The sequence below is a fragment of the Phalacrocorax carbo genome, chromosome 2 (assembly GCF_963921805.1).
Source record: "Phalacrocorax carbo chromosome 2, bPhaCar2.1, whole genome shotgun sequence".
In the NCBI taxonomy this organism is placed as follows: Eukaryota; Metazoa; Chordata; class Aves; order Suliformes; family Phalacrocoracidae; genus Phalacrocorax; species Phalacrocorax carbo.
This window is the reverse complement of record NC_087514.1, coordinates 35,726,212-35,737,721: the sequence shown is the minus strand read 5'-3', so window position 1 is coordinate 35,737,721 and position 11,510 is coordinate 35,726,212. Positions and strand designations below refer to the sequence as shown.

The following is an 11,510-nucleotide window of genomic DNA, read 5'->3' as shown; positions in this document are numbered from 1 at the left end:
ACTGTTATGGAGTTGGTAGAAGCTTTATGTGTTTATTGCGTTAGGTTTACATAAAATAAAATACAATATCTGGATTCTGGATAAATAAATTACTTAAATACCAGGGCGACTGGTCTAACAGAGTAAGTTAGTAGAAGGTGGTGGCATGGGGAAAGGTAGGTTGAGCCCTGGCTTTGGTGTGGTCGCCAGTCATCTGTTAGTTTGTAACTGATTTTTTTAAACTTCATTCTCTTAGTTGTCTGCCTGTGAATGATAAAGAAAGAGACGACGCTGTCATTGTACACATGAACTGATGTGGTTTTACTGCATTTGGCCACACACTTAAAAGAAATATGCTGGTACAGAGCAGCCACAGGTCTTATCTCTGCTGGCACTCCTTTCACAAAAGAGTGATCTTTACATCAACAGTTTTCCATCCTTGGTTTGATAACATTGCAGTCTTACCTTTTGCTCTTGGTCCGAATGCAGAGATTAAAAACACTCAGTTGATGCAAACGGTGGGTTGATACAACACACAGAATGGGGTGTAGATGTGCTTCACACAACAGAGAGCAGAACTGAAGGGGAAAATGTTGCTTGGAGGCAAGACGCCTCTTTAATTGATTATGGCAAGGAAAATCAAATACCATATCTGCTTTTTTTCCTGGAGTATATCAAGACAGATCATAACTAACATCTGTTCATGTTAAGCAAATACTTGTCATGATTTAAACTTCTGTTTGCATACAATTCTGAGTAGTGCATCTTAAAGTCATACATATTCATATAGAATGAAGAATGCATAATGTCTGCATAAAAAGATAAGCTGTATGACTATATATGAAGACAACAACTACAATTCTCACAGCACTGTCATTGGTTAATTTTAAAATATTCAAGCATTATTTAAAAAACAATAAGCTGAACTTAAAACTACACTACGAAAAAATTGTATAACTGAACCAATGCCAACTTGTTTTTCTCAATATTAATCCACTTTAAAGTTTCCCTTTTTTTTTTTTCCTAACACTTTTTTTTTTAATTAGTTGTTATTTTAACCTCCAGTAACATGATCAGACTTCTTCTGCCTCTGGGCAATTGAGTTATGCTCTGATCTTGAGTTCTAAGGGAAATGTTCCATTTTATTTTTTTCCACAGTTGAATAAACAGTACCATGTATACTATCTCTTGTGTTAGAATAGTGTTGTCTTCACATAAGACTCAAATAATGGTATTAGTCATTCATTTCCTTGTACACATACACCCTATTGCGTGTTGACAGGTTTATAAGGATGCAGTGGCAGCCGTGGGTGCTGGGAAGCTCCTAGACGACAGCCTTTGAATCCTTGCAGTCCTGAGCAATGGTGCCTGAGTTAGTCTGTTTATTGTCTGCTTTCTCTCCCAGATGCTTGACTTGTCTGAAAGATTAATACATTAACAAGAGCGGTAAGGTCCAGGGTTGCACATCTTTAAGACATGTTTATTAGCAGATGGCACATGAGATTCAAAGGTCACTGTGGAAGGTAACATTTTAAAGTGAAACAACAATATTTATGTTCAAATACTACGCTGATGAGATCATACGGGAAAATGTTTCTGATTAAATTAGTTTATAAATAGCCACGATATAGCTATTGAAAATTCCAAATGCCACTTTTAGTCTCCTTTCTTTTATTCTATTACTTCCTAATTTATTTAGCAACAGAAGACTACCTTCTTATGTAAACAGACTAGCATCTGGAAAAAAATCTATACTGGACAGACAGTCCCACTTTCTTAAATAATTGAAAATCCAGTGTGAAACCTCGTTCTATTGTCTACTACTTAAAGCTAATATTCCATGTAAGAGGTTTTTAAGACCTGAAAGAAATTTTAACTTTTAAATTCTCTAGGGTAAAATTCATCTTGCAGACGTAAGGACTTATTGGCAGATAGCTCTCCTTATTCACAGGCAATATCATGTGCTACAACATATTTGACAAAAATCATGTTATGCTACTTACACAGAATCCATACAATGAAAAGAAAATCCTTTTCTTTAGGATTTCCATAGGAGGACTGACTGTCTCATAGCTCATTAGTAAACATTATCAGTAACGCTAAACCTGAAATCTTACTTATCCTGTCAAATTGTCACAAACTGTATGCAAATTCCAGAGGAAATAGTCTTGCATGGGTTTAAAAGGGCAACTAAGCTTTTAATTAACATTTCTTATCTACCACGCCACACAGGCATTAAAATGCAGAGGATTTAAATGGTACTTACTTTTCATGTGATCCGTTTTCAACTTTCATAGCCCCTTCCACTGGATCCAGTCCTTGTTCTGAAAACTGTTTCAAGGCACTTAACGCTGCCTAAAGAAAAAATGAGTTGTCAAAAACCCCATTGACACAACTGGATTAATACCAAATGAAGGAAGGTGTGTATTTTGATATTCTAGATTTAAAGAATTCCCTGTATATTGAAGCCATTTAGGCTGCAGAGCTAACAGAGTGGGTACATAACAGCTCCATGACAAACAGCTGTGCTTGTGCACAGGTTTGAGGGTATCTTCTTCTTCCTGGGGACATGAGTGACTTCCGCTTGTGTTAATGCAAGCTTCAGCACCTACATGAAGAACATGATATAGGATTTAGGATTCTTGCCCCTCTGTACGGTAAAGTCTCTCCAGCTTCCCCATGTGCTTTCCTAGAGCCCACACTTTCCAGAGCTTCCATGGACAAACTCTTGTCTTGTAGATGATTGCAGAAGGTGTGAGCAATGGGAAAAGGGTCAGCAGGACACTACTGACACTCCAAGGCTGGACCTCGAACAACACAGCAGACTGATGTCTTATGCACAGGTAGTGAAGTGTGCTAAACAGGGTGAGCCAATATGGCATGATTATGAAGCATCAGCAATAGAAAAATGATCAATTCTTAGCTGATATTTTTCTGTGCTAGTGCTTTCTTTATTAACCAATTTCTCCTCATCTTCATGAGACCTGCTTTCGGACTCAAACTTGTTCTTCTCTCCCCCCTAACTGCTTTGGTAAAAGACAAATTATTTTTTTGTAATTTATTTAGCAAAGGTCAATTATGAAACTCTCGGGCACCACGTGGCTGACTTTGAAAACACATCCAGCGCAATAAAACAGTTGAGGTCAGTTCTGTCTTGAAGGTGAAATGAAAAGCAGAAGTGAAAAACTGATTTTCCTCTTTAATCACTCCCACTTACGATACATTCAGAATTAATGACAGAGGGGAAAAAAAGGTAACTTTTCACAGACACCGTCACCCAAGGTAACACCTCAAACACTGGAACTGACTGCAGGCCCTACAGCACTGTTCTTCACAGTGAGGTAACAACTGCTGTTTAAAAAATTGGAAGTTGCTCTCGTCTTATTTCTTGGGACAGAAAGAATCCCTGTCTCTATCTTCATTCCCCATTCCTCTCGGAGGGCAGGGACTCTGTCTGGAACAGGAGCTGCCATTGCAATGAAGTACTAGATTTGCTTTCATACTAATTCTTTGCCTGGATTATCTCAACAGCTCCTTCCCTTCAAAGGTAAGTTTATACAACTTAAATATTATTAGACAATGTGTATTTTGGTGAGATGAATAACAGGACAAAAACTGCCAGACTGCCCTGAAGTAAGAGACCATGTATCCCAGATTTGTCTACAGTAATGACTAGCTGTTAAAGCTTCAGAAGGCTGTACAAGGTGCTCCCACCCATAATGCATGAAGATGGAATCTTTCTAGTCTGTGAAGTTTTATGGTTTTTTTTCCTTAGAAAACAAATAAAAAATTAAGCATTTTATAAAGTGCCTTGGTAAACCACAGATTATCACTGCTACTACCCACCCACTCCAACTTTACCTTGTGTTCTGGGCCCCCTGTATCTGACAGCTAATCTGTTCTCTATTCACTCCTTCTTCCCATCCATTGACAAAATTTCCCCCTTAATCTTAAAATCTCTGCTACCCACATCTTTCTTCTTTTCCATGCTATGGCTAAGAGCTGAGCTTCAGCTTCACCACAATAACAACTTCTCCCATTACAGGATCTTTCACTTTTATCACCCATTGAGTTCCCCAGTGAATGAATTCTCCTTTTCCTAATTTCTTCTGGTTTTCTTGACATTTTGTTATATTTGCATGTTTTATAAGATAGCTCTTTCTCTACCACCTCATAGTAGTTTTGGACGTGCATTCTCAACCCTTATAAGCTCTAATCACCATCTGTATTTCCATCCTCAGTCTTGACTGCACAGCAAAATCACTGTTCAATCCAAATAATTTCTCCCAGTGGCAACACGGGTTTTCACCTACTCTTCTCTCAACTTCTCTATTCCAGTAACCCAGCACATTTCTTCATCGCAGTTTCTCTCTTCTCCTTCTTTCCCTGGGGTCCTTTTCATCAGAATGCAAGCACTACTCATCATGTAAGGAAGGGGAGCGATTTGGGTTCCTATGCTTCCTTGCACAGGACTGCTTCTCAACTGTATTTTAGTTGGTCATGGGTTAGCAACTATGAGAACCAAACAATTCAATGGGTAGGTACTGGCACATAAGAATCTCCTGTCTTCTCATATCCATTTTTCCTGATGCACATTACCAAAACAATCAGGATCTCCTTTCTTCTTATGTATGTTAATCCAAAAACATTATCAGGTAGCACTGTAAGGAGAGAAGGAAGCTGAGACATCTGCTCCTCCTACACAGTTTAACTGCTAGCTCATCTGTTTCTGAACGCACCTTGTTTACTTTTTTATATCTATTCTTACCTTCCGGGTCTGATGTGTGAATTGTAAACTTGTGGAAGAACTATTTGTTCAGGTTATTTGTTTGTACAGTGGCTTGGATGAAAAGGCCCTGAACATAGTTGGTAAGAAGTAGAACTAAGTAATGTTTCATTCAAGGTTAGATCACAGGCTAATCATATGGTGTGCAGAACAGTATGATCTTGATCAGTGGTCACTGAAATTCCCAACTCACTGAGAGGTTGATTAGACCAACCCAAGCTTCCTAATTCCTTTCTAGAATTGCTCTGAATCTAAGTACATCTGACACTCACTACTGTTTTACTCATAAAACTGGCTATTGCAAGGCATACCACATAAATTACAGAGCAGCTTTCAGGGTTGCTTTCCAGAAAAACTGCTTTGGAACTTCCTGGAGGAATATTAGCCACTATATCAATGGAAACAGATCACGAGGGCATCTATTCCCTTCTAATGGCAAGGGAAGAAGTACTACAATATAAAATAATGAACCCTTTGCCTGTAAGCATGGATCATTACTATATGGGTGCCAAGGAAGTAAATATGGAACAATTAGAGGAAACATGTAAAATGAAGGTATGATTCAAGGTATTTAATGATAAACATGTTTAATACCAACACATCCAAATCTTAATGCTTGTAATGTGGTGCAGTCTCACTTCTTCATCTCACCCTTCTTCAAGCCATGCCCTACCCAAACTGAAATGTGATATAAAAGGTAAGATCTCAGATCTATTGTGTTTCTGAAACCAAATACTGGGGGGGGGGGGGGGGGGGGGGGGAAGCTGCAGGAAGGCAATCCTGTACCTGTATCCTTGATCTTCCAAGTAGAGGTGTCAGGGTGTTTGTGTGAGCACTGTTGAAGAGCTAGCCCTTTACACCATCTGTCCCTTCATCTCTTCAAAAGTTCATGCTTTTCACTACCAAGTCCCCACTCCCCATATCTTCTGCCTCAGTCCCACATCTTTCCCAAGCCACTCCAGTGGCCCTGGTCTTTCCCTCCCTACTATCCACCGCAGAGCTCTTACTTCTTTTACAGCAGAGGCAATCACCTCTATTTCTTCACAAATCTCCTCCTACTCAGGCGCCTACTTTTTCCTGCTCCTAAATGCTCTCCCACCCAGGACCCCCAGCTCCCCAGAGCTAAACTTTCCTTCCCCAAGTTCTCCTAACCTCCGACATCTCACAGTCTATCTTCCAGTTTCCTAACATGTTCCAGGTTTATGAGAGTTACGATTTCTTTTTCATGGAACCGTGTCTTTCTCTCCATAAGATATCTGTGGTGGAAGCCTAACTACTTATATGCCAACTTTTGCAACAACATTTGAATTTTGGTAAAGTTTCTTTCCTTTTTAAAAAGGCTATTCACGAGATGTGACTGAAAGCCAATAGGTGGATGATAGAGAGACCTTTGCAATGTCTTAAAAACTCCCCCTTTTCTTTTTCCAATAGCCTGCTTATATTTGGAAGGAACAGCAAAGCTGAGAGAAGCTGGTAAGTAAAAAATACTTTGGACCTTAATACATGCCCTTAATGTTTCTCCTCTCCCAGTTGTGCCCCTAGACAGACATGAAGATGCTGGATTCAGGAAGGAAGCTGGTAGCTGAGAAGCTGTGACCTGAATAGTCAGCAGAGTGACACAGGGCCTAAGTAATCTACAGTGAAGAAGAGTTACAAGCAGACATTGGGCTAATTTAATCCATGATTCAATTCTATTAGTCCCAACAGATTTACACCACTTGGCTTAAATATAACTTGTGAATGGCAGATAACTTAGGTTAAATGAAAAGGAAAGAAAAGAATGGAACATTTGACAGTGAATCTGGTGAACAATTTCCTCTCTTAAAGGCTCAACACTTCCTTCCATTGATATTTTTCTTACAATAGAGCATCTGCACAGATATAGAGAAATTTTTCTCTCCCCCAGAAGATTTTACAACTGTTTTGTGAGTGAAGCCCCATAGGTTACAGAACAGATGTCCTTACACATTTCTTGTATCACTTGTTTTCTGTGTAGCTACAACAGTGCCAAAAATACGATGCCAACAGGATGCACCGCACTGCTAGCTGTTTGTCTTGGCTGCCATTCCCATTATTAGTATGTGTGTGTATCAGGATGGGGATGGATGTTTCCAGTCATTTTTTAGCTTTCCTCAAGTCAATTGGCAATTAGTAAATAGCATTGAAACTTGTGAATATTCTTCCTGTTTCTCACTCTGGGGATTAAGCGTCTTATAATGACAATCTAGTAACATTAGATCATTCTTTTAGCAAGAACAGCAGACAGGCACTACTACACTAGCCCATGTGCATTTAAGACCACATCCTCACGATAAAATTTTCACATGTTTGTTTTAGCACAGTATGTGGTTTGTGTTTTTCCTCTTAAATCTATATTACATTTCAGGTTATTCCATGAAGCTGAAAACCGTAAAAGTTTGTTGCTCTCTGTGGCCCCTCCAGTTGACTTTACCAAGGAGGTCTGAGACAATCCTAATAAACACACTGCTTGATACTGTTAGTTTACTGCTGATATGTCTCCTAACATCAGTTTTCTAAGTACATAAAAAACCATATTCATCTTGGCCTTAATCAGTGTTTTCTGAAGACATAAAATTATGGGCAGAAATAGTTATGCTGCAAAACTGAACTAAGTCAGGGTCCAGAGTAGGTCATGAAGGACAAGATTTTACTGTCTTTAGTAGCTGGGTCTTAGTTCAAGGTTGAGTTTGCAGAGTCAGACGACTCATTGTGGTCATACCACCTGTAGCCACATGCCATATACACGAACAAGTTTCAGGCTGTGCCCGAGTTTAGGCTTGAGAAAATGCTTGCATGCCAGGTTAGTCCTCGACTTCACTTGCAAGCCAGAAGCCTAGACAACAGCAGAGTTCATGCATGAACAAAACTGGTAGCAAGTGTATTTACAAACAATCAACATTCATTTGTTTTCTAAGCCAAGAGAAAAAAAAATACCTCCAAATCAGGGAGGTTCTTCCCCTCTCCCTGACAACTGAGGCCTCAAAAGGCAATATCATCTGTACAATAACATTGCAGCAAAGCTGCCTGCATCAGTAATGAGACGCACTTCATGACTTTTTAATATGTGGATTTAAATTTCACATTTAAAGGCTATTGAAAAAACCCCAACAACATCACAGCTGTAGAGGTGAGTTTGAGGACTTAGTGTCCCAAAGCTGAGCAACTACTTAAATTTGTATGTATTCAAAATTATTGCTCTTGGTGATTGTTTTTATTTTCTCTTGATGAAGAAATTTTTGACCAAGCTTCCACCTGGCTTTAACTTGTCCACACCCAAAATTGCATGCACACAGAAATGCAAAAAGGGAAGATATATTTGCTTGTGTAGACTTACATACATACACACAAAGCAGCTAAAATTTGACTCTTTAACATATCCATTTAATTCTCTTGAATTTACCAGGTTGGCTACATACAAGCTAAACAAAACCTAGGTGATGGGTATTGCAAACAAATCCCTTTTCCCCACAGCTTCTGTTGTAAATGAATTTACTATATCGCAAGCAATAACTTCTGTTAGGAGTTTTTGCAACTTTCTTCACAACGTGTTGTTCTCCCCAGTTGATTAGATTTCATGTGAACCAGTGTTAACATCTGTTTAAAAATTAAATTCAGAAAGGCTTTTCACACTGCACAATGTAAACCTTAATTAAATGACTTTAAGCCCTGTCTTCACACAGTTTATGATATGCATGAAAAACACAGGGTTATAATCTGATTAACTCATGTAGTTTACATGGAAATAGCATTTTCCACACTGATTAATCTCTGCACAAAGGCATAGTCACCTGATAGGCACTACAATTAAGGCTACAGATTGCACCTGTCAAGAGAAGGATCTTGGAGGATAGAAGGAGTCCACTATCTTCAACCAATGAATGATGATTCACAGATGTAGCTTAGAACAAGTCCTACATACTAGTTAATGCTACCCCCAGGCAACTCATGCAGCCAGAATTTAAATGACACACAATCCACATACAGCCTAATGTTGCCAGCTTTTTGGGGGTAATCCTAAGTAAGGATTAACTGTTCTTGAACAATTTTTCCAATGTATTAAGCAGGGCTTCTATCAACAACAGCATGCATGTCACCTTCGTCCACCTAATTTTATCAGACACGTGTACTCATTCCTTCGTGCCTCTCAATATTCCAAGAAGTGGATGGAGTGAAAGACACTATTCAAAATGGAATTTTATTTCTGTAGGTTTTCATCTTCAACGATCTACTTAAGTAAAGGGACTGCAGAGCCACTCAACTAGGCATGGCTTATTTTCACATGTGAAACACCGCGCTAGAAATCTGACCGCCATTCTCGGGACTATACAATAATTCCAGGAGTAATGAATGGCAAAGCATTCTTTCAAAGCCCAAGAAAGAGCTGCATGGTCATCTGGGGGGAAACAGTTTTATTGCTTTAATGGTGATACAAGGTTTTCTAGTCACAAAGAGAGAAAACCATGCTGAAAAGCACCTAATTTTAAAAACAATTAAAAGGTATGCTTTTGTATGAAGAGTATTTGATAAATAATACTGAAAGTCAAACTCATTTAACACTAATGTAAGAGATTAATCCAGCATGAAGAGGCTAGTGTGGTTGCCAAGTTTAGGTTGCGTTCTTACTTGTGGGTGGCTATAAGAGAGGAAAGGATTGGTAAAATCTGTAGGGGACTGCTCTTAAATCTGTATCTTCTCAGACTCCTCCCTTTTCACATATTCACAACTGTGAGGAGCAACATTTTCAAGTGCTACCAAAATGCTGACTTTTGCCTTTGTAGCAATCTATGCTGGAAACCAGTAATTTGGCACTTCTTCATACACATCTCGAAAGAGCTTTCAGGTTCAATGACAGTATCTACTGAGGTGTGTCTACATCCTCCAATGGTGAACTGTGAAAGTTCAGTGCCAGTATCAGGGGTTAAAATAAACCTTCATCTAGCCTCTTTTGTCAGATAATTTCAGTACATTTTCAGTGTATATTCTTCAGTTCTGGTCTAGAAATCTGAAGTAAATTTCTTTCTAAATTCAAAACTTCATATTTTTTCTTCAGTTGTTAACAATTGAAAGAACAAAGAAAGAATCATGCATCATCACAGCTTACTTACGAACATGAAGAAAAATATTTTAAAGTTAAATTTCCAAGCATTTACACTACATATATCCACAGAATTTCACCAGACAGCAATTAATCTTAAATTAATCTTGTTTCTAATTTTGTATCCTCAGACAAAAGCTACTTAAACACTAACTTTCAGAAAGAGGTAGACATCTAAGTAATAGAGGTGCTTTCAATAATTAGAGACTTCCAGCTGAGAGCATTTAGATGGCCAATTATGGTATGGGTAGGTAGAGGTTTAAATGATGCAATTGAGACAATACTCACGCATGATTGAGAAGCTGCAGACAAAAATTAGAGGAGATTTTATGAAACATGGCTTCAAACCTAAAACTGAAAACAGCAGAATGTATATCCTCAGGCAAAATCCTGCACCAGCAGGGAAGAAAGGCCATGAATCACTGTCTCTTTCATCACTGATGGCTGGAAAATATCCTTGTCAGCTGTGTTCTCAGCACAATTTGGTTTATTTAATTATTTATTTATAGGCATCTCTCCACATCACTGCCATAGATTTGCAAGTCCACTGTCATTAACCCTCTCTGTATTGCAGGAGATTTTGACCTCTTTATTTTAAATAAGTGGATTGAGGCTCTTGGCTGTATAAGTGTTCACGGTGAATTCTAAAATATGCTGCAATAGACAATCCTGTCCATCTGTCTGACGTCTACAGTTCCATCCCGTTTTTAACATCACTACCACAGCCTTCACGACATAGCTAGCAGTACGTAAATGAGGCAAAGACCACGTCATTCCACACCAGGGAATGGGCCCTGACCCATATGAGTAGCATAGACATAGCCAGAACTGTTTTAACAAAATGAATGAGCTCTAAACTGAACTGTATTTAAATAAAATATAAGCATTTATTCTGTTATTTAAGTAGTTTTCTTAGACAACTGCTTGTGGAAAGTGGTCAAAAAATGGGATATTCAAAGATTTTTTTACGAATTCTCAAAGATCCACACCAAAATTAGTACAGAACAAAATTTAAACTACCAAGTATTACTCAATGCTTACTTCCAAGTGGTTACTCTTCTACTTAGTAAACAGAAATTGTAAAATACTAATATATACTAATATAATATAATATAATATACTAATATAATATAATACTAATATTTAAATACTTTTTACTTCTCCTTGAAAATATCCTCTTCTTCATGAGACAAATGGCCAGCGGTAGTTTTATTATTCATGTTTTTAAAGAGAAGGAAACTGAAGTGAAGAGAGAGTGCATGAGCACAAAAAGTGCTGGCCCAAGGTCAGGCAATAAAAGAATCAGTTTTACCAGTTTCAGTGCATTTTTTCATAGCCCAAGATAGACAGAGATTCTGTGAAAAGGTATTTCATGATAGAAAATAAAAGAACAGTCTACACTGCAGCCACAATTTTAATTCAAATGCCTTGTTCCTGTCACTATCACCCAGCAAGCTATAATCTTCCCATTAATGCTAAACAATTTCCAAGACACAGTGGAGAAAAAGACTCCCTTTTAGGAAAAGAGGACAGGTGAGAGCCTCTAACATTTTGTTTTGCTGAAATATTCTGAAGTGTACTTTTTTACCCCCAATGCTTTACAAAAATATTTTTTTTCCTTTAAAGCTT

General features: G+C 38.2%; 1 protein-coding gene across 5 annotated transcripts in view; it reads right to left on the bottom strand.

The window, feature by feature from the left end:
- Window positions 1-276: 276 nt before the first annotated feature.
- The window catches only part of STAU2 (staufen double-stranded RNA binding protein 2), a 178,923-nt gene continuing 167,689 nt past the window's right edge, over window positions 277-11,510 (bottom strand). For all 5 annotated transcript variants that reach the window (XM_064442537.1, XM_064442540.1, XM_064442539.1 and 2 more), the window contains 2 exons: window positions 2,246-2,334; window positions 277-1,397 (listed from right to left, as the gene is read on the bottom strand). In XM_064442537.1, coding sequence (XP_064298607.1) covers window positions 1,304-1,397; window positions 2,246-2,334 — 183 coding nt within the window. In that variant the 3' untranslated portion in view covers window positions 277-1,303. The remainder of the gene's footprint in view (window positions 1,398-2,245; window positions 2,335-11,510) is intronic.